Source organism: Anthonomus grandis, chromosome 1, assembly GCF_022605725.1.
Source record: "Anthonomus grandis grandis chromosome 1, icAntGran1.3, whole genome shotgun sequence".
Lineage (NCBI taxonomy): Eukaryota > Metazoa > Arthropoda > Insecta > Coleoptera > Curculionidae > Anthonomus > Anthonomus grandis.
In genome coordinates this window covers 46305762-46329964 of record NC_065546.1, presented here as the reverse complement: position 1 = coordinate 46329964, position 24203 = coordinate 46305762, and the positions used below count along the sequence as shown (strand labels likewise).

General features: G+C 31.9%; 2 protein-coding genes across 2 annotated transcripts; both read left to right on the top strand.

Moving 5' to 3' along the window:
- Window positions 1–1529: 1529 nt before the first annotated feature.
- Window positions 1530–3152, top strand: LOC126734611 (uncharacterized). The gene is made up of 3 exons (XM_050438336.1): window positions 1530–1713; window positions 2691–2785; window positions 2841–3152. The coding sequence occupies exons 1-3, from the start codon at window positions 1530–1532 to the stop codon at window positions 3150–3152; spliced, it is 591 nt and encodes a 196-aa protein (XP_050294293.1).
- A 2987-nt stretch (window positions 3153–6139) lies between these two features.
- LOC126750623 (trypsin I-P1-like) lies at window positions 6140–22690 on the top strand. Its single transcript, XM_050460280.1, has 6 exons — window positions 6140–7545; window positions 15636–15755; window positions 15813–15920; window positions 16514–16633; window positions 16691–16798; window positions 22524–22690. The coding sequence occupies exon 1, from the start codon at window positions 6163–6165 to the stop codon at window positions 7063–7065; it is 903 nt and encodes a 300-aa protein (XP_050316237.1). The 5' UTR covers window positions 6140–6162; the 3' UTR covers window positions 7066–7545; window positions 15636–15755; window positions 15813–15920; window positions 16514–16633; window positions 16691–16798; window positions 22524–22690.
- Window positions 22691–24203: the final 1513 nt, after the last annotated feature.

Here is a 24203-nt window from a genome sequence, read left to right as displayed (position 1 = left end):
TTATTTCTGTTCTAAAACAAAAAAAATAACGATAATGTTACCCTAATAATAATTATTGTATTGTATAAATTTACTCAAATAAAATTCATCCGTGTTCCTGTGCGGTACTAAATCTAGATTTCTATTTACCGAATCTTCAATCCAAGATTGAAAACTATCCATTGGGATAGTAGAGGCTTCAGGAATGGTTGAGGATAGTATTTGCTCGGCTAAATTCAAAATTCCAATTTTGAAACGCCGCTTCTGAACAGAATTCATGGACTTAAAAACGCCAGGTCTGGGTCAGGAGAATCGATTGTGGCATTCGTTTTCGTGCTGTTTTGGATCTCCAGCAATTATTGCTTTTTTTCAAAGTACTGGTAAGTTTGCTGGTTGAGCTCATTAATAGCGGTTGAGGCTGCTAACTTCTTTTTTCTCTAAAATAAGCTTCTTTCTGTAGTAGTTTTTTAGGTGCTCTCATTGCTATCGGTTGATCATCGATGGACGTACTGGAAGATGGTACAAGTCACCAAGAGGAACTACTGGATAGAATGTTATAAGGTGAGAGAACATCAGCATTGGAGTTGTCTTTAGGCTTATTAGATTGTGACCCCGTTTCAGCTGTATGGTGGCTCGATGATGCGTCGGCAGATTCTTGATCCACATTGCCTTTGCTCTTACAAGACTTCAAGGGAGGATCCAAAAAGGAGAAAGAGTGTGGGGCCAAATAATATTCTTTCACTCGTTTTGTTCCTTGTCCTGGTTTTGTTTTTAATTTGGCTTTATATTTTGAGTAGTTTCCTCGTATGTTTTTCCAGCGGTCTTTACACTCGGTTACGGAAACAAACGTATAATTTTTATTGTAAATACGAGTTTAAACATCTTTTGTTAATAAACACGTACATACTTACCATTTTCACTGAACTTATTTGATATTTTTTTTCCATGCTTGATCTTGTGCACTTCTATTGCAGTAATCCGACCTTTTATAGTCGTATAGAACTGCACACTATTGCACGTCTTCACAGAACTCTTATTAAATAAATAATCATCCCGCATTTTACAAAATAGACAAAAAGAAGCAATATAAACCGCTGTTTGGTATATGGCATTTACCGCTAGTGTAGGCCACTCGTGGCGTCGAAGTGACGTGGCGGTGGCGTGACTTATCACGCCTGTGCCACGCCATTTCTATCTGTATTGCCCCATAAGCGAACATGCAAGTGGCACATGCGTCTACCATGCCAGTCCCACGCCACCCCCATACGCCCGTTCTGTGTGAATTGCGCCTTAGATGACCAAATGATCGGGCACGAGACATAGCTACGTATGAGGTTATGACTGAAAACTGGTTCTGGTAAATAAATACCAACCCGTTCTAAGGTTTGTTCTTGAGCCTTCTTTATATTAATTTACAGGGAATTGGCATCTTTTAGAACTAAAAGGAAGAGAGCTATCTGGAATACTCTTTGCCCTGCTTTAATTCCTGTAATAAGTTTGTGTAAATCGTTTGTAATATTCTTCTGAGTTTTGCGATTTTTTACGTCATAATGGGAAGTTTTAAATACGATATTGTGACCTTAATAGAACTTGTAGAATCCAAACCGTGTTTATGGGATAAGCACAATGAAAACAATAAGAACAAAATACTAAGAGATAAAAGTTGGCAAGAAGTTTTTCAGTGTTTAGAAGATGGTTATGATCAACATTCACAGGTCGAAAAGAAAAAGAACGGTATGCTTAATGTTTATTTTATTTCTTGAAAATACATTTTTGTATTAAAAAAATGAAAACAAAAGTTAAATTTTTCTTAACTGCCATGGTAGCTGACCATTCTTACTAACAAAATAATTAGCAAATAATGAACGTATCCCTTGTCCCGTTTTGTTACATGTAGTTGTCGCAGGCAATTTTTCTATTCTGGAACCAGTGGCAATTATCAGATCTTCGGTACGGTATCCATCTCTTTTACAAACTGTGTTATGCAACACAAGTTTCTCCATTTTGTTGGTTAATATTCCAAACGCGCATTCCACATATCGTCGAGCTCTTTGTAGTCTATAGTTAAACATACGCTGTTTTATACTTAAATTATGATTAGAAAAGTCTTTTAGAATATGCTTATTGATTGGAAATGCATTTTTCGCCACAAAAACGTGAGAGACTTTTAAATTAAATTCTGAAGATATTGGTTTAGCCCCTGGGATATCAAGTTCGTCATTTATCAGTCTTCTCCAAAATGCAGTTTTGGAGAATAGAGGAATCGCAGTCCTTACCATACGCTCCAATATCTACGAATAAGAAATTGTAATCCGCATCAACGATTGCTAAAAGTACTATGAAATAGTATATTTTTTTTTAATTCATGAATCCTGCATGGGGAAAATTTTCTATCCTGATGTGTTTCCCATCTATTGCACCAAAACACATTGGAAAATTAGCTTTTTTTATCAAATTCAACAGCAACTTTCTCCCAGTCTTCTCTTGTCATTTATTTCCAATAAACTTCTTGGAATATATCCCATATTTTAGCACATACATAATTTATATTAGTGTAGTTTATGTAGATGTAGTATGTAATGTAGATGTCCCAATTTCATAATTGTAGTACAATTCTGTAAGCATGCACCCTGTAGCTAAATATCTAAAACAAAAGAAAAGTTTATATTATGATTGGTTATTGTGTTCTTTATTATTAAATTTTTTTTCAGGGGAGTTAATAATGCACAAATGGTCTAATATCAGAGATTCGCTTATGTTATCGTTAAGTCTTTGCGAACTAAAAGTGGTCAAGGAGCGAAAAGAAGTTAGACGCAGTTATCAACCACACAAAATTCCCCAGAATATGTGCAGACGTGCAGACATCTGCATCAATTCCTAATGTGAACAAGAAAAAGTCGAACAATCAAAAACAAACGCAAGTAGATATAGAGGGCAACATTTTGGAGCAACTAAATAAATTGGAGAAGTCACAGGAATCTCCTACTCAAGCAGCGCGCAAGTACCAGCACACCGACCAAGAAATGTTACTTTTATCCTTTTTACCATATGTACGAGATATGAACGAAAATGAGATGTTTGATCTTCAAATGGAAGTTCTACAAACTATCAGGAAAATTAAACATCATCGCGGTTCACTTCAACAAGCTTGTACGGGAACTTCAACAGTATAAGTTATATAGTTACTGTGCCTCCTCTGCCTTCACCTGCATCCCGCTACACGAACTCCTATCAGTCTCATTCTTCATATCATATCAAGGAAGACCAACAATATATAAGTCCTAACTCACATCCAAATTATCAAAATTATAAATAGTAAAATGATAAGAATTATAAATATCAAAATTATAAAGAGCAATAAAATTATAAAAAACAATATGTGTGTCCCAACTCATATCCTCAAAACTACACATCAGTTAACAAAATACCAAAATAATTGTTTGACTCAACGATCGATTGATTTTTTTTCTGTTACCTAATGTTAAGTTTTGTTTTTAAAAATATGATACAATTTTTAAGTTTTTTACATGTATTATCAGTTTATAATAAACTTACCTTGTCACGGCAAGCATTTCTTCAGGTGGTATGGCCATTCTAAATTTGGTGTCTCGCTTCTTTATCTCACTTTTAAAATAGGATTTACCCATAACTTCGTTTGTTTCTTATTTTGCCTTTTACGTCTTAAACACAGCAAATATATTAAGTTTCAGTAACCTTCACCATCTTGAACGAACTCACGACCGGCAACAGTTAAATCGGATGCTAATGTGAAAGACTTGCCGGTTTGCCGCTTTGCTTTCGCTTTGCGCGAAAATGCTCAATGGCATTAGAATTGCACCAACTTTTAGCTTTATAATATATGGACATAGTCTATAGACTCTAAGTTTAAGAGATATTTTTAATTAACTATGGACTATGCGGCCATTTGGTAAAAACATTGCAGTCCATGCTAAAAATATTACTTTAAAACCTTCTTTGTGACACTTTGATATGAGATACTGATACTAAAAAGTTTTTCCTGTACCCCTATGCTATCTATTATCTTTATCATTTTATTGACTCCGTTTTACGTCTCTGCACGGTGCTTAAAAGGTGCTCAAGATGATACGGCATCTGCATGACTTGCGCGTTGTAGATATTTAAAACATTAAGGTAACATTGAGCTTTTAATTATTACCACTTTTGATCCAGGAACAATTCTAAATATTTAGTCTTACTGAGTCCCAAGTAATAACTAATAATACCGGTTTCCCCTTTTTGTAAATGCAACTAGGGTGGTGTTTGCGAAGTTTACCCTTAGTCATTGTCTCATGCACAAGGCTCGACAACGTTCAGAGTTCTTTGCTTTTTTTAAAGTTCTTAACACACGCTTGAGTTGGGGGGTAAGCTGGCAAATGCGTTACGAAAAGTGTTATCGGGCGAAGCGAAGGTCTGAAAAAAGGATATGAGTTAGTGGAGATAGAAAGAGAGAGAGTTACGGTTCGTATATTACTGTAGGAGCAAGAGAGAGTATATACATACATATAAACTTCTGGACAAAATTATCGCACCACTTGATTTTTAGAGATTTTTTTTAATAAAGATAAAAAAATAAGCAAACTTATAAGCATTGTTAACTATGCATTATTAATTAACAAAAACAATTATATTCTATTTAACAAAACGAGATTTAAGTAACTACATTCAATACATGGAAAAGCATCGATTTTCACTAACTTCAATTTTGATACAAAAATAAAACAATAGACCCCCATAATGAATTCTTAATAACGTGTATTGCCACCTCTAGCTGCAATGACCGCTTGAAGTCTTCGCAGCATTCCTCGTATCAAATTATGAAAACTTTCCTGCGTATGTATTCTCACTCCTCACGAGCAGCATGTTCCATGATAAAGCATAAACATAGTTTTTGTCCAGTTCTGCTTTTTATACGAGAAAAGATATTATAACTGTTTTAACTCATATTTATTTTTATTTAAATTATCTTGACAAAATAATTAGTGGTGCGATAATTTTGTCCAGGAGTTTATTATGTATACATATGAATGCAGCTAAAGAAGTTTTACTTCCAAGCGCACTAATTGAACACACGTGAACATGGCTTCCCACTCGTGCTAGTAAATTGATGTCGTTTGCGTATCGTACAGCGAAGATATCCTGTCTTTTCAGTGTAAAGGAATTATTAATATTATTAATAAAAAAACATAAAGCATCACTAGACACACTCGTCTAGAATTATAAAAACAGGAATAAAAATAAAATTAAAAATTAAGGCTTACTCAGTAGATTATCGTTGGTTATCCAATAAAATTGCATTCGTATACCCGCACTACTATAGCTGCATTCGATTTACGCGCACTAGTTTAGACGCTAGTAATTTCAGTCATTCATGGAAGTCATTTTAGTCACTAAAAATTGCGGCTAACTCGTGTCGTTTGTCAATGGGCTGGTTAAGGTTAATAATAGGGTTTGAAGCGGCAGCATCTGTTCTTAACTGGGCCAAGTTAATCGTAGAAACAGCAAGCTCACGAGTTATCTGCTTCCTAATATGCTTCTTGTACATTTGAAAGGACTTTATGATCACCATCACAATAAGCAAAATAACCATTATGAACAAAATTGCTTTGACGTCCTTTGTAATGTTGTAGTCTTGCTCCTGCACTACAAAGTTTGAATTGACTACCCCATTTTCTGTCAAATCTTAGTGAGTGGATTTGCTTTGCCTCATTTTGCTGATTTGCTTATCGCCAGTACATTGCAATATATTTGGAAAAATTAGTAAAAAAAGAAACACTTTAGTTTTAATCGGGCCCAGAATAATCTTTTCTTCAACAAAACTTATTATTTCTCCATAATTCGACTGGCCAAGGGTCGCCATGTAATAGCCGGGTACTTAGGGCAAGTAAAACATTGAAGATTCCCCATCTAAAACTAATTAGACACCAGCCGCGATATAGCTTATTTTGCAAATAGCTATACTAGGTCGACTAATTATTGCAACCAACTATTAATGTTTATAAGAAATAAAATGTAACCTACTTTGCTTTTAAAGAATTTGCATAATATTATTAATAATTCCTTTACATCAGTCGTGTTAGAAGGAAAAACTAAAACCTGAACTCAATGTTGTCAAACTGACTCTAAGTTGATGTTTAAATTATTGTGTCAACCAAACTACACAAAATGTACAAAGTAACGTTACTTATTTTCCTAATAGCAACAAATTTCCTGTTATGTATCCATAAGCCGATTATGGCAGAGCAAGATGAAAAAGTGAATAATGTGAGAAATATTATTAACAAAAAAGAAATGACTAATGACTACCGTATTGTGAACGGATACGTCTGTTCTACAGAAAAGTATAAATTTATGGTGGCAGTTTACAGAAAGCATGGTATATTTTCATGGTATCAGTGTTGTGGAGGAACACTAATAAGTCCTTATTGGGTTCTTACTGCAGCTCATTGTATAAACCGAACTAAAATGTATGGAATCAGATATCAAATGGACTTTATACCAAGCGACGTGGTACAAGGTACACCATTTTGTCATCCCGGTTATAATAAGATAGGCGTAATAAATGACATAGGTCTAATACTGTTAAAAAAAGAAGTGAAATCAAGGCATGTGGAGTATGTGACTCTACCATATAGGGATAGTAGTAATGATAACCCACCGTGTAATCAGGGTCTTGTAATGGGATATGGCAATACTTATTATAAACCCAAGTCTTTCTATACGGAAACTGTATTGCAATGTGCTTCTATTCCCTTAATATCATTTACAGAATGCAGCCTCTATTACCCTAAATTACAACCTAAAACATTGTGCACCTATTCCAAAATCGGAAAAGATGCTTGTCAAGGAGACTCTGGCGGTCCATTACTTTGTGGAAATGTTCAGCATGGAATTGTTTCTTGGGGTGTGAAATGTGGTGAATATCCAGGTGTTTATACCAAGGTGGATCGCCATTTGAATTTTATTAAGCAGTACCAGTTAATGTACAAGTCTTCTACAACCGCATTTTTAATCGATGCAAATATAAGGATATACTTTTTGATTTATTTTACATCTGAATTATATTAATACAATCCGTCACATATACCTGATGTGAGCATCAAATAATTTTAATATAATTCCGCATCTTCTTTAATTTAAGACTGTATACTATAGTTCTTGGCAATGATAATCTATTTTCTTTGATTGATTTAAAGCCACAATCTTTAATTGAGACGGTATAAGCCAATCGAATAATTGCCAAATTAATATAATTTTAGTCGTAAATCCCCTAAACCGGAAAGCAAATATCTTCTGAATATTTCGCCTAAAATGATTAATACTCTTGGGTCATTTTATCTGATTATTGCTACAAAACTCTTGAAGATTAAGTCAAAATGAAATTAGAAGCGTACACTTAAAATATACAGTGGTTTTATTTCAAAACAAACCAGCCTTAATACCTTCTTAACCATCGAGGAAACGCGTCTTAAAAAATCTACCACTAAGGAACGCGTTGGGGCTAATATAGGAATATAGGATCTAATAAAGGAAAAAAACTACATTTTTGTAAGTACATCCAAAAATTATTTTTTTTGTTAGAGATATTAATAAAACAAACAAAAGGTAATATTCTAATATATTCGCGTAGAATATTGCGAAAATAATCGCAATATTCTACTTAGTTAACGTACTTAGTAAACTTCTAATTTTGAACGTTTTCGACAACTTCCACCAACTCAGTACTACTAATCCTCGCAGCAAGTTGTCGAATTTCATGTGGCAAGTATTGTAACCTCGCTTAACCTTGACTCTTCATGTAGTCCAATATGAGCTCCATACCAAGTTGTTTCAAAAAAATTCTTCTATCAATGCTGCTTTTATTAATATTATTGTTTCTATATATAACAAGAGCGTTAACACCAGTAACATTGAGCAGCATATACAAGACTACCATGGGCCATCTACGCGTATTTCTAGCAACATTATACTTTGCGGTAATTTGGTCGACAGTATCGACTTCACATTTGGTAGAATTATAAAAAGTAATGATTTCTGGCTTGACTGCTCCAGATAAAACATTAATGGAATCGTCATGATGTAACGTCGATAGCAATATCACCTGCTTGTTTTTTTTTTGGGATATACGATACAATAGTCAAATCTTTATAGTAAAGCCAAACATACTTGACTTTTCTGGTCGTACGGTAAAAAACTCTTTTGGAATTTGACGCTTATTTTTCCCAAGGGTGCCCACTATGGTTAACTGATAATTATTTAGTAATCTGTTGGCCACTTCAACCGAGGTGAACCAATTATCCATTGTCACGTTCCTTCGGGATTTCGATATTGGTAGGCACAGCCTTTCAACTACATCGGAAGCGTTATTACTTACTGAATATAGCAGGTTGTTTGCCACAATACATTTCCATATTTAGAGTATAAAAAGACTTTGGGTCTGTCAGTGACAATACTTTGAGTCCATATCGGGCCGGCTTATTGGGTATATGCATCCTAAAACGACATCGGCCCCTAAAAGCCCACAGCATTTCGTCGATTGTTGTATGTTTTCCCACAGAGTAATGTTTTTGGCAATTTTGCACCACTGCTTCAAAAACTTTTCGAATTGGAGCTAGGTTGTCTTCACTTTTACGCTCTTCCCTTGTATGTATATCATCCATTCGCAAACACCTTAGTAAAAAACGAAATCTTCTTAGAGCCATTGTTGCTGGAAAAATTTCCACTCCTGTACCATCCCTCGACCAAAATTTAAAAATTAAATTGATGTCCTTCCTCCATGGTAAACTCCAGCTAGATAAAGTAGACCAATTAGTGCGCGCATCTCAATTACATCTGTCGGCCGTACATCAGATTTATTTTTGAATCGCTGAGAGATACTTTCAATATATATGTTTGTGCTGTTTACTAAATCCATAACGATATCATCGTCGAAAAAAAGCTGCCACGTTTCGAATGGAGTTTGCGCATTTTGAGCTGGGCCAATTACTCCGGGTAATCTTACAATTATGTTTTCTTGCCGCGTTCTGACATTTTTAGGAAAGCATGTTTTATTCCACTTCATTCCGTCTTTTGAACTTAATTGTAAATGACTACGTCCATCTACTCTCGGTTGATCAAGTGGTTCTTCAATAAGTTCATCTTCCTCTATCTCCTGCTCGCTATCAGACTGGTGATCACTGAAGATTTCATACTGTAGATCCGCTTCTGAAGCCTCAAAATCTGAATAATTTTCAGGATCGGATGGAACTTCTTCATAAAGTTGGGTCAATTTTTGTACCTCATTTTCATAGGGATCCATTTTTCTGTAAAAACAAACAAATCTTAAAATAAACCAAAATAATTAATAAAAATAATACTTACCAAAAGGAACGCGTTGGGTCTGCGAGACCGAAATTAACTATAAAATTGTTGTTTCTCACTCAGTCAAGTGCCAAAACTACTGTGCGTAGCGGTGCAGCACTAAAGGTACTAGAGCGCGCACTAATTGGCGCGCTTTTTTTCAGAATTACAGAAACAAATATTTTTGTCTGGGTGTATTAGACCCGACGCGTTTATTGTAGGGTTAAACAAATACATCAATCTAGATATACAGGGAAACGTCTAATATTATATTTGACAAAGTAATATCAATAACCGGCTAACCTCACTTTGATATGTGAAATGGGAACCCCCATCATGTGACATACCATTGTAAACAGCATTAAATATCGATTGAGCTGCATTAATTGAGCAATAGAGGTGTATTCTCCAATAATGCGTTGCAGAAGATCTTCTACTGAGGCAGGTTCTGTTTTAAAGACAGCAGTTTTTAAATAGCTCCAGAGATAAATGTCAACGGGATTTAGATCTGCCGTATTCTATTAAATCTCTTCACTCAATTCACTGATTTGGAAAAGCTTAATTGAGAAATTGACGGACAAGCAGAACTTAGTACGGCGGTACACCATCTTGCTGAGAATATATCAAATTTTTATTTAGATTCCTGTTGCAGTCAATATTCAACTCATTTTTTAGTTCTTTGACAATAAGGTATTTTCACATTTGAAAAAAAAATTGCTTCAATTCCTCAATTACCATCAAGGTGGTTAAACCTCAATGTCGTTCTATTATCTTGAAAATTATGGCTAAGGACTAAAGTGTCTTTATCCATATTTTTTAATTGAAGTATATGTATTTTTTGTACTTTATACATATTTCAAAAATGTGGTTGTCCAATATTCTAAAGCCTTTGAGCAGATAAAAAGGAATTAGTTCCTGTAGTGTGGGTATAAAGTTGTTTGAAATTTAAATTATAGTGAAGAGTAATTTTTTTAAAGCAATAATAAGATTTACAGATTTAGAAAATATTGTTTGAATATATTGCACATTAAAATTCTTAAATGTTCGGACTATGCCGCTCAGATCAAAGAAAATAAATACAAGTTCATCGTTTCGCTTCTCATTTATACTAGATAGTATGTTAGAAAAATTAATTAAAATATGATAAAGCAAATACCTATAACTCTTACATGTTTTGGTATCACTGTAAATTATTAACAAATATTTTTTCTACCTGCAAGTACCTGTAAAACTCAAAATATCGTCAAATTGTTTTCCAGTTGCTTTTTTAAATTACTGTGTCACCGTTTTACAAGAAAAATGTAAATTGCACGTCTATTATTGGCCATTTAAAGACGTTTTTACTGACGACATTTTAGTGATGCTTCTACTGACCTATTCTTTAAATATTGCGTTTCTTAAAACCCTAAAAGGCCTTTAAAATTAAGGTACTGAAAATCAAAATGCAAAAAACCTCTCTAAACACTTTTTATTCTTTTTTTTAAGTATTCATACATCAACTTCTTGATAATAAAATAGTTATTTCAATAGCAGTTAAATAAGTAACACTTTCATGACTAGATGTTTTGCGATTAAAGAGTGCGGCGACATATTAAAAAAGTAAGAAATCACCACAATACCCAACATATGTGCATAACATTAACATGAGGCGTACAAATTTATTAACAATTCCCTAACATAACAAAGAATACTTTAAAAGGTCGTTTTCGTACTTCATAGCACATCTAATTAACAAATTTGAAATAATGATCTAAATAAATGAACCAATATTCTCTGAAAAATACTTTAAATGAATATAAAATTATTTTTATTAAATCAAGTATAACTAATGTCAGTGTAAAAATATATATAAACATACATAATAAATATTAATATTAATATGCCACGTCTCTGTCGCTTTCCTTTGTTTACCCTATCCCTTTCTCAGTGACTATTTATTATAAATTAACTATATTTACTATTAAATTTATGTTTTAATATTGGCACGCCTCAACAGAACCCAGGGACTTCTCATTTGTAGAAGATTCATAGAAATGTGATTAAAACGCCTTTCAGTAGTGTAACTGTATTTATTTACTTCAATTAGTATTTTTGTAATTTTTTTTTGGGCAACAAACAAACGTCTGAAAATGATGAAATAGTCCCAACATCATTCAATTGTAAAATTTTACTATGGACGAATCAAGTTTTAAAATAGCACTCATCTCAATTTCGTTCACTATAAGTAATGAGAAGCATTAATAAAGAAACTCCAATTAACAAAATAAATATATTCTCGTGTGCACAACAAAGAAAAGCAAATCAAAATGTAAATCATCATAAGAACAGTAAATTTATAGCCTGGAAAGTCGTTAAGCTTTAGCACACACTTTTTAAAGGTTCGTGGCGGAAGGAAGTAATTTTTCCTTACGAGCACATGTTAATCTAGCGCGGTTTTAAGGTTCGTATAGCGTCGGCAGACGCTAATAGCTACAGGTGTTAATTAATATATGGAAGAATGTCTGGGTTGTAACGGAGAATGTTCGTGCAACGCCGCGGAATGACGTGGATAAGTTGCTAAGCACGTGATTTGCGATTGATTTATATTGCAGCAAAAAAGGAATTTTCTTTTTAATTTTATATGCCACTGGTACAGCTTATGATGCAAAGGTAAGGTTCAACTTGCAGGAATCGTCCCCTAAAGAGAGATTGAAATAAAACAACCAAAATTAGTGCAGGTTTATAAACAAGTAACTTCTTATGTAGTTCAATCTTACCTAAGAATTTAAATTTAAGCGACTTTTCGATCGAACTTTTATATAGCGTATTATCTTTGCGATCGCACTGTAGAGAATCGTCATTATTTTATGTAAAATTCATTAGATTTATATCATATTCCTTTGATTTATATTTTTAATTTATATTATACAGGTTAGGGAATTGACGATTACGCATTGTCCCGTAATGGCGATTCGTGTAGTAGCCTACGTTACCTACATGCATTTATAATACTCATAATCCCAGAATTGCGACATGATAAAATTCTTACTCTTATTGGTGCCCTAAACGCACTACGTAATTCTACTATATTTCAGTATCTGAATTTTAATTATTTAAAGACAATTCATGGCAACATTATTATATCAAAATTCATCAATTTATTGGAACTAAAGTTCATTTTTAAATAATAGGATACCATTTTCAATCTAAATGTCTTTATTAAAACCTGATGAAAATCTCTTATCATATACAGGGTATCCCGAAATTACTTTTTTGTCTAAAAATAAGACAGAAACTTCACATACAGAAATCTTAAAAAGTGAATCGTTTTCATATTACAGGGTGTTTTATAATTTCTATTGAAGATGGTTTTTTGTTAATATATTTGAAACTCCTGGTCTTTATTTATTGAAATATTTATCGTATACTACTGTCATTGTTACTATGTGATTTTATAACACTTTGTGCTAAAATGTATACAGGGTCGATTAAAATTAGTGGTCAGCACAGATAAAAATGTCATAATTTTTTTTCTGGTTATACTTTTTAATTATATGGATAGTAAGATTGTTCCTTCGAGTGTTGTTTAATTTTAGGATTGGTAATATCGGATTAAAGGCTAATATTGAAAAGCCCTTTTTACAAATTGTGCCAGCAGAAAAGGAACGAGATTCTCATAGATTTTTATGGTTTTCAGAACCTCTAGAAATGGATACCAATATATTACCGAACATTGTTGAATATCGAATGAAAAGGATTACTTCCGGAGTAGCATGCAGTCCATGTTTATTAGGTGCCACTTTGAATAAACATTTGTTAAGTCAACCCAAAAAATTACAAAAGTATTTGCGATATTTTCAGGCAATCGTTTTACGTTGGTTTTATCGTGCAATTCAATAGAATAAGCTAAACAAATATTCGTTCACGGGATATATCGTCAAGGCATCAATGAATCTATGAAAATCATATAGTACCGTTAAAGTATTCAGGAGATTAATTAATGATGAAAATTATACTTCAGCTAAAATAAAAATTGAAGATTACAGTAGTTGAACGACTTTTAAGAGTGACAGCTTATGTGAAACGTTTCGTATCGAATCTGAAAACGAGAGTGGAGGTAAAAAAGGTAAAACGACTGCTGAAGTATTAAAACGTGCGTTAAAATATTGGATTTAACATAATCAATGGCTTGAATTTGAAAATGACATTCAAGCTATAGAGAATAATAGATCTATTCATACAACTTCAAAAATATTGGGTCTGGCATCTAGATGATGATGGAATCTTAAGAGTTGAGGGATGTTTGCAGGAACCACCATTATCATACAATGCCAGACATCCAGTATTATTACCAAAAAAATCTCACTTAGAATATTTGGTTTCAAGAAGTTTTCATGCTCCTACAGAGCATTCTGGTGTTAACGCTACATTAGCAGAATTGTGTAAAACCTTTTGGATGATTAAAGAAAGACAAAGGATAAAACACATAATAACTAAGTGCGTGGTATGCAAAAAATTGAAGGGAAAAGCAGAAATACAGTAATTTGTTCCTTTTCCTAAAGACCGTCTTAACGTGGCAAATCCATTTAGAACTACTGGTACCGATTTTTTTTTGCAGAACCTTCGTATATAACTACTATTGATGAATAAAAGAGTAAAGTATATATAATGCTTGGTACATGTGCAATTGTTCGATTTTTTGGAACTTGTAGTAGACCTGTCAACAGAGAGTTGTATCCGAGCATTAAGGAGATTTTTGCCAGACGAGGATTCCAGGTGTTATACTTAGACAATGCAACAACATTTAAACAAAAGATATAAAAAGCAAACCAATATTAACCGTAAATTTATAATAGTGCTTAACAGTATTAAAATCGCGTGCGAAAAACACAATTTTTTTATTATTATCTAAACTACAATATTATTGATTGGTGAGGAAAATAATTGCATCTTTGACCGAAGTCTTTAATTTTAAACCAAATTGTTTTTCGATATAACATTAAATAAAGGTAATTGGGTGATAATTACAGGTTGATTGTTTATCCCCTTTTTTATATATAATGGCTTTCCCAGGCCAGTTTAAACAGCTGTGGATAATTACCCGTTTAAAAACTATTTGATTAAATATATACACTAAGCGTTTTTTCATATGGGAAGTAACCAGCTGTATATGCTTTGCTTTTTTGCTATTAATAACTGGCTCTTTGTTTAGTTTAAGTGTTTTTAATAATTCTATAATATCACCATCATTTGTGGGCTATTTATTGTACCACGGTAAATTTATGAGACTTAAAGGTTGCTTAATTTCACATGCTTAGTGTTAACCTAAGTTACACTCAAGTTACATAGTTTATAATATCTTGTTTTCGTGTTTAATATAAGTTTTGCCAAATACCTTTTGTAGTCCTTCTACCTAGTTTCCTTTTCAATAGCATCAAAAAAATTCTTGAAATCAAGATATAATTCCTTCTTTGTACTAACTCACTTCATTAAACCATGTGTTATCTATGAGTTACGTCTTTTATTATTATTGCTAATTTTTGTTGCAGTTTTTTAACACTGTTATTTTCTCAATTAGCTTATGAGATAAAATTAATCCCAACTTTATTAATATATTGAGCTGAATAGTTGTAATAAGTATATTTTTTTATATCAAAACAAAAAATGCAAAATTACAAATTACGTTTTACTAGAAGAACGTTCCTAGAACATTGACTAAATATTATTCTCCAAACAATTAAATTTGCTTTCCAGTTTTAACTAATATACTAAAAATTCTCCCTCGCATATAACAGAATATTATATTTATTTAGTAACGTCATATTTGGTTAGTGCCAACTGAGTCTCATCAAGTATCTAAATTTACTTTTAAATTATTTACAGTATATACCGCATAAAATTAAAATCCTTATGGGAGTTTACGCTTTTATAATATTGAGGCATAATTTAAATGGACGGGTTGGCATTTTGATTTTAATAAAGATTTTATATTTTCCAAACGTTACTAAGGGACCTCTCTAGGAGGGTATTAATATATAAGTCTTTAAAGCAAAAAAAAAATGGGACTTTTTAATATTTAAGACATACAGGTTGTCCGAGACAAAACAGTCCATCCTGAAAATGTGGAAAAATAAATTGTTCAGCCAAAACGGCCAAACACGTCAAATTTAATATTAACGGGCACAGTTATTAAGAAATATTTTTTATTTATATATTTATTTATTTTAAGTCTTATTTCGATACTATTATATACCAAGCATATAGATTGCGATAATAATAATAGAAATCTTAATGCTGAAAATTACTTGGAATTTCTGCAGGATGTCATCAATCCCTAGAAAATGAGCTGATGTTTCAACAAGATGCACCACCACATTACCCTGCTCCCGTTCTTCATTTTTTGAAAGACGTTATTCCTGGATAATAGATTGGCCAGAGAGGTACCGTAGAATGGCCTGCTAGATCTCCCGATCTTACCCCTTTGGATTTTTTTATAGGGTAATCTAAAAACGAGAGCCTTTGCTATAAAACCTGACTGCCTTGAAGATTTTCGAATTACTTATGAATTATTAAATGTTTGTGGTGTTAAACTAATAGCTTTACTGGTAAGTCGTATCTCAATATTGTAATTCGTGTTTATGCATTGTTGTTTTTTATACTAGGGTTACTTTCTACTTTTATATTTATTTAGTAACGTCATATTTGGTTAGTGCCAACTGAGTCTCATCAAGTATCTAAATTTACTTTTAAATTATTTACAGTATATACCGCATAAAATTAAAATCCTTATGGGAGTTTACGCTTTTATAATATTGAGGCATAATTTAAATGGACGGGTTGGCATTTTGATTTTAATAAAGATTTTATATTTTCCAAACGTTACTAAGGGACCTCTCTAGGAGGGTATTAATATATAAGTCTTTAAAGCAAAAAAAAAATGGGACTTTTTAATATTTAAGACATACAGGTTGTCCGAGACAAAACAGTCCATCCTGAAAATGTGGAAAAATAAATTGTTCAGCCAAAACGGCCAAACACGTCAAATTTAATATTAACGGGCACAGTTATTAAGAAATATTTTTTATTTATATATTTATTTATTTTAAGTCTTATTCCGATACTATTATATACCAAGCATATAGATTGCGATAATAATAATAGAAATCTTAATGCTGAAAATTACTTGGAATTTCTGCAGGATGTCATCAATCCCTAGAAAATGAGCTGATGTTTCAACAAGATGCACCACCACATTACCCTGCTCCCGTTCTTCATTTTTTGAAAGACGTTATTCCTGGATAATAGATTGGCCAGAGAGGTACCGTAGAATGGCCTGCTAGATCTCCCGATCTTACCCCTTTGGATTTTTTTATAGGGTAATCTAAAAACGAGAGCCTTTGCTATAAAACCTGACTGCCTTGAAGATTTTCGAATTACTTATGAATTATTAAATGTTTGTGGTGTTAAACTAATAGCTTTACTGGTAAGTCGTATCTCAATATTGTAATTCGTGTTTATGCATTGTTGTTTTTTATACTAGGGTTACTTTCTACTTTTAGATCTGATAATGCCTTAGGGCGAAGCACGTGTAATAGTTTTTTTTTAAAATAAACATATTCTGAGACCATTTGACTTTGTGTCCCTTCAATCTTCGAATTAAAATTTTATATTAGTTAATAACGCCTGAACTGTTCGCTAATCTGCGCAAACGTTTTGAACAACAATTGTATTGAAGGTCAACAGAGATCATTTTCAGCATTTAACAAAATGGGTATTAGATACTTTATTCTCATTTATTTATATTTCTTGAGAGCGAATTGATAAAATAAATAAATAAACATAGGGCTATTTAGAAAATAAAATTACCTTTTATTCAAGGTATCATTCGATTCCTAATCCCAATTAAAAAAATTAACATGGGGGCACTGGAGGGAGGTGAGCGGATGACGTCAGAGAAACGCAATTTCTGTCAATAAATCTCACCCTTAATATTAAATTTGACGTGGTTTGTGGTTTTTGACAAAACAATTTATTTTTCAAGGTGTTCAAGGTGGAGTGTGTTGTCCCGGACGCATATCCGTATCGAACGTAAGATACGTTGTGGATAGATACGTGTGTTTTACACTGCTGGAAATTGCCGAACGAAAACACGTATTCAACGCGCGTTATTGCACAAGAGTGTGCAATATCAGTTGTTCGATACGACTAGTAAGTTCGCATGTTAGTCCTTATGAAATTAGGACTTGTTAAATAAAACTGAAATTAGGAAAATAACACAAAGTTTTAATTATAATATTTATATTATGATAATAAAAAATAAAATATAAATTCTTTTATAAAGTAAAAAAAAATGTTCATTACAATAAATTACTTTGAAAATTTGTTATCCCCTAAATTAATATTTAAATCTACGCATGAATTTAACGAATAAGATGCTTTGCTTCTTTTCTTTGTAATACTTTCCGTTTTTCTCCCAGCTTGGCATCGCCTTTTACCACTTGCTAACGTTTTTTTTCTAGCGACAGACGTGGGCTGGACACTTATTTTTTCCCTTTTCTTTGGGTTTTTCGAAACTATTTTTGTGTATTATATTTTTGATTTTTAAACATTTGAAGAAGTCCACTTATTAGATTTGACGACGTTGTAATATTTTTATTATATGATGCTGCGCATGAATTTATTGCTGCGGAGAAACCACGGGGGTCGTCCTTTAGTCCTTCCATTACATCATCATCAAATTTTTTAATAAATTTAGACCAATTTTCTTGGGCATTCTATATAGTTTCCTCGATGTTTAATTTATTTTCCTCTGGATTCTCGACTGCTAATTCAGGAAGATTAGTTCCATATTTGTTTGTGCGTGTGATTTTTTTACTGTGAGTTATCGGGTTACTTTCTGTTAAAACTTTTGTAAGTGGTAATGGCAAAAAAAGTTATTTTTGAGGTTCAGTTCCAGTAGCAACTTCATATAATAATAGCTTGTTTTCTTCGGAAAGATAGTTGCGTACACTTTCAAATCCAAAGTGAATAATAATAAAAGACTGATGCTTACAGATTTTGCCATTCTCTTCAACATAACAACTACACATCCCAACACTGATATCAACAAAATACTCCTCCGACGTGGTATTGCTTTGTACTTTAAACTGCATATATCACTTAATTGCTCTACTTGTTTTAGATTCATATCTGTATGTGATAGATAAATCCTTTTAATACTGGCGCTGTTTATCTTATTAAAAATCAGGTCCAATATTCTTTGCTTGTAATAGCTTTCAAAGTCACTAATTACAAAATCAGTAAGTTGTGGCAAATTGTACGCTTTGGTACGTTCAACGCAAGAGGAATGTCCTTAAATAGTCGGAACATTACTTCGATGAAGTTGTTTGTATCTGATTCACGAGTTAGCTGCCCCTTTCTGAATAATAATTGGATTAATGTCAATCAAATTTTGCTAACAGCTACGTCAAATACTTCTTCTTTTTGACTCGTAGATATGATGCATCCTAATGGTATACCTCCAGCAACGGAATGTGTAGCAAAGAAGTAAATCTTATGATTTTGAACATCACAATTACTGCTCGACAAATAAAATTTCGGATGCCTGCCAAATTTTCTCACATGCTCTTTTCATTATTGTTGTACAAAATGATACCGCGTAATAATCTCCAATTTGACTAATCTTGTAAGAAACTCCTATCAATTTACTTAAATTTTCCTCCAGTTTTACTAACATATTTACACTAGCTCTCTCCCCATAGGTAGATTTAAAATGTCGCCTCCAAAATTTTCGAAATCACTTTTTTTGGGACAGTAATAACGATCTGAAGATAAACTATCATATTTTTCACCAAATTCTTCCATCTTTTTTAAACAGAAGCTATGGTAAGCTGATGCTGCAGAATGTCCTCGTTCAAAATATTCTACAATTTCTGTTTTGGTGTCTTTGCCTATTGATCTTTTAATTTATGCAGCAGCGCTTTCGATTGTGTGGTTATGTTTAAATTTAAACTCAGTAATACAGGGCAATTCGCTTACAAGGTTGTCAGGACATTTTGCACGAGATTTTCGTTTTGAAATATGGCAAATTGTTACAATCATTTGGGCTGGACAGTCTATATTTCTAGATGGGTAGGGTCGCTTTCTAGATTAATTCAAATTGTGAACGATGGTTTTAAAATGGCACTGATATTATCTCCTGAAAACATGTTTTCTGGCCTTATCCACAGGTGTTCTCAGAGTCCTTGTTATAGACCATGTAATCTTGTTTAGTTCACATAATTTGGAAACCCATCCCTAAAATTAAATTAAAAATAACCCTGTGTATTTTTTTCCTGTCCCAGATTTTTTCATAAAAATTTGAATAGTGTTTAGAAAAAGTAATTTAAAGGTATCTAAGATGTATAAACATGAATGTTTGAAATTTTTTTGAAATTGAAAAACTTTTATGTTTTAAATGCAGGGCGTCAAAATTTCCGGAAAATTGCGTGTTTATTTTTTAATATTCGAACTAATAAAAATATTGAAATTAAAATTGGTACAAAAAATACTAGCGTAATATACATAAGCGTAAATAACTGTCACTCTAGCCATCAGTAGCTAATATAGAGTGGCATTTAATAATATTAATTTGGCTAAAAAAATAGCACGGCCCTGTTTTAAGTTTTACATGGTCATTTCTAAGTAGTGCATTTAATTCTAAATAAAATTGTCTTCTTGATATTTTTTCGTATCTGGTGCCGCACAGTAGTTGAGTCCTATGGAAAAAATACCTAAATTCAAATTCAATAAATATAGAAAATTTGATTAATTTCAAAAAACAGATTCTTTTTTTTAACTTTAAAACACATAATTTTATTTTTCAATTTTCTTTTGGATAATTTGTTTTGCAAACTATAAATTTATTACTTTTTAAATTTATTTTATATCTAAAAGGAACACACTTTCAGAGGCGTTTAATCCGACACGTCTTAATATATTTAACAATTGTTTGCACTTTGAAAAGATGGAAAATTAGACTTATCACGTCATAAAAAAATACACAATTTTTAGTTTTTCATTTAAAAAAATGATAGAAATTAATATATTTTTTATTAAAAACATATGATGGACCAAAAACTATTTTGTCATAGGCTGTCCCAAATAAATAAATAACCTTTGTTATTTTTATTTTAATTTGTTATTTATGATCCCTTCTTTTCCATACCAAATTTGGCTGCCACTTTTTGTCCCTTTTGGTTTATAGACGTAGGTGCAAGTAACTCCAAAATCGCAAATATGAGTTCACCCGTCTCTGGACAAATAAATATCTGTTGAAGTTTTTTTGGATCCAATTAACATTGTGTTTATTACTTTTAATATTTTTTTAGACAACTTTTTTGATCTCCTAAGCTGGTTTATAAGCTGTTAAAAGATTTCAACTGTCTTTAAATTATCGAATTATTTTTGAAACATGCCCTTTTGCTTCCACATCGTGAAATGAGGGAAAGCCTTGTATAGATAAAATAAAATTCTAAATTTTTCTATTGTTTAAATCTACTAAAAATGTTTCTAAATAAGCAAAACCTATTTTGAGCTAAAAAAAAATCAGTCTGAAAAAAAAAATTGTATCTGTCGGTCTGTCTATTTATTTATTTACACGCGCATCTATCTATGCGTTCTATCAATAACTTTTGAAGGAGTTGTACCAATTTTGATTTAAATATCTACTAGTTCGAATATTAAAAAAAATTAAGTAAATTTGTTTAGCCAAAACTGCCCTCACTCTAAATATAATAATTAGTATTTCATATTCATTTAGCTTTAAAACGAGGTACTATAAGTTAGAAATTTACATTTAATATTTTTTTAATTAAGGGGGTAACTTTTAGAGGGCTAAAAATATTTTCTTTGTAATGTATATTCAAATAGCTTTAAAATGAGGTGTGCCCAATTTTTACACTTTTTAATGTCAAGCAATATTTTCGTCCCTGTATATTTCGGCATAATGTTATTTTAGATCATATATAATCAGCACTATATTTTTTGCTGCTATTGTATTGTTTTTTCATTCACTCGCATTTCAAACCTCTAACTCATCCCTTCATTTCTAAGTTCCATATACTTAGTGTTTAACAAATTTGGAGTGTTTTCGTCTTTTGCTTTCTTCATTTAAGAAAAAGAGGTTTTAAGTGCAATATTTTACTTTATACTGCCAAAGGTATTAAACATAATGTTTAAAAGCAATAAACGTAAATCTAGTTTTAAAGCCATTATTAAGCTGACATCTATAGTCTGTGATCAAAATTATTGGCAGTGACGTATTAAATTTATCTGAAAACAACTTTATACAGGAGACCATACGGCGTAAATTTTTCAAGAAATTGAAAACCGCGAAAGAACCGTGGAATTTTGTCCTATATGACGTTTTTGGATAAATTTAGTACGTCACTGCCATTAAATTATTCTAATCTAAATACTTACATTTATTTCCTCCTCAGAATTAAATTTAGTTCTTAGAATATGATCGTCATTTGATTGATAATAATCATCACTATCTGGATAAATCGGCATTTTCATATACTCACTTAGGACTTTACTCAAAGAATACAAAGGACAAACTAATTTTACTGACTGTCATAATAATATTGCACGAAATGACCGTTAACGATTAACGGTCATTTCGTGCTGATATGACAGTTGTCGATTGATATGATATTGCACATATCGGTGTAATGTCGCTCGTCCGATACGTGCGCTAGTTCGTATTGTTTCGGTTAATTACGATATGCAATAAGGTACGTTCGATACGAATATGCGCCTTGGACAACCTGTAATGAACCGAACTAAAATAAATCTTGTGTTAAAATTTGTATTTGTTATGTCATTCCTTACTTAATCCTGGAAAATTTTACTTTAAAACAGTATGGACCATTCAGTTTCTCGTTGTTTACCTTATTAATGAAACAGAAAATGTGCTAAGGCCGTCCGGCTTATATTCATGCTGTTGTTTTTGTCCGTCTTTATTAAAAACTCATCCGTGTTCTATAAAAATACTTTATTTCTTTTTTCGATACCCGTAAACGGAAACCTTGGTGAAAAATCGTGGGAATATTACCAAGTGACGTCTTGAGAAAACACGCGAAATGAGCTCCGGGATGATAAAGAAAAACAAAAAAAAATTATATTTCTCTATTGTTGACTATTTCATAATGATTGTTTATTTATAGTGCTGTTTGTAAGAGGTGATCATCAATAATTCCAGAAAAGTACATAGAGTTAAAAGCATAATCTGAAATGAACTGAATTTTTATGTTTTTTTTTAATAATTTAGAATGTACTCTCCGATACTAACTGTTTTAACTGTATATCACATTAGAGGATTTAAAAACTTTAACCTCCTTTTAATTTTGATCCGGAGAAAATTAATGTAAAGTGGTTAATAGAAAATTAATAAACTAGATTTTTTTTTAAACTAAAATGAACATTTTAATAAGTAAAGCTGTAATAATAAAAAATAGGAATTGTCAAATAAATAATTTGCTTTTGTAAGAATTTATTTATTGAAAGAGAAAGATTAAATAAAAAATTTAATATGCAGGAAGTAGTTCAAATAAATTTTACTAAAAAGTTATTGTATTTCACAAGGTTTGTGGTTAAATAGCCTAAGCCCTGAGGTCTACAAACTGTATTGCCGGTTACATAAAAACTTGATATCGCAGGTAAAAATGGAAATCTAGAATGATAGAGTACTCAAAATTCGACGTTTGCTAGATTCACACAGTTAAAAAAGCCGAAATTTTTATAAAAAAGTATTGTCCGTTGTCAAGCAAATTGTCAACAGTTAGATGAGTATATAAACGACTGCTTTGATGAAGTTTTAGAATATTGAAAGGCTAGAATTAGCATTGTCATTGAACTATAGGCAGTTTGTTTGCTTGCAACATCTCTGATGCAATGATGCCAAATCCTTGTGTAGAAATGGCAGAAAAAACACACTTTATAATATTATAAAAATTTTACAGTTATACTTATGTTGACTCTATAAAGAAGTCAACATTCAAAGTAAAATGAATGTAGCTAACGTATATTAGAGAAAAAGTCAACAACATCGCAACGCTGCTCCAGCGTATCGTTGATTTCACTGACACAAGTAATCTTTACCATTGACGTCGTCAAACAATATTGACATAATAAATATTAATTATTAATATATTAAGATTATGCTTTAAATTATAAAAAATATTACCGTTTATGAACTCTTTATGCGTTTTTTTAACGTACTTCATTAGAGTAAAGGTACCTACTTATCTAATAAAAAGCGTTTTTATAGAAATTAAATATTTTATATTTCTTATAGATTTCTTAATAAGTTTTTATTATTCTACGTTTATGACGACGGTTGTCCCTTGATACGATGTTATGACAATATCGGTATATACTTGTGAAAAGATCAGGTTAAATTTTTCCCATGGTGCGGCGCAAACGGCACAAGCTTTTACTATCGTAACAATTCACAAAAACACTAAAATGACTTAATCTTTTTCTTTTTTCAACTAAAAACTAAAGAAAAAACACAGAACTTTACAAATGCCGAATGTACACACAAAGCCGTTTGTCAAGATGATATTTCACAAGATGACATCAGCTATTGCCTTTGGGGTTGTCATTATAAATTTTTTAGAAGCGGTTTTGGGAATACGAATGTTAATAATTTTTTTTTGCTTTAAAAATGTTATTTTTGCGATTGGAATAACATATACCTATATCTACTTTTTATTTTTAATCTAAAATCTAGCATCAATAAGTTAAATTAACATTTCCTCTTTTGAAAATGCGTGTAAGCTTGACAACATAAAATCGATGAATATGTTTATAAATAAAACACCCCTCTTGTCTCTATGCATATG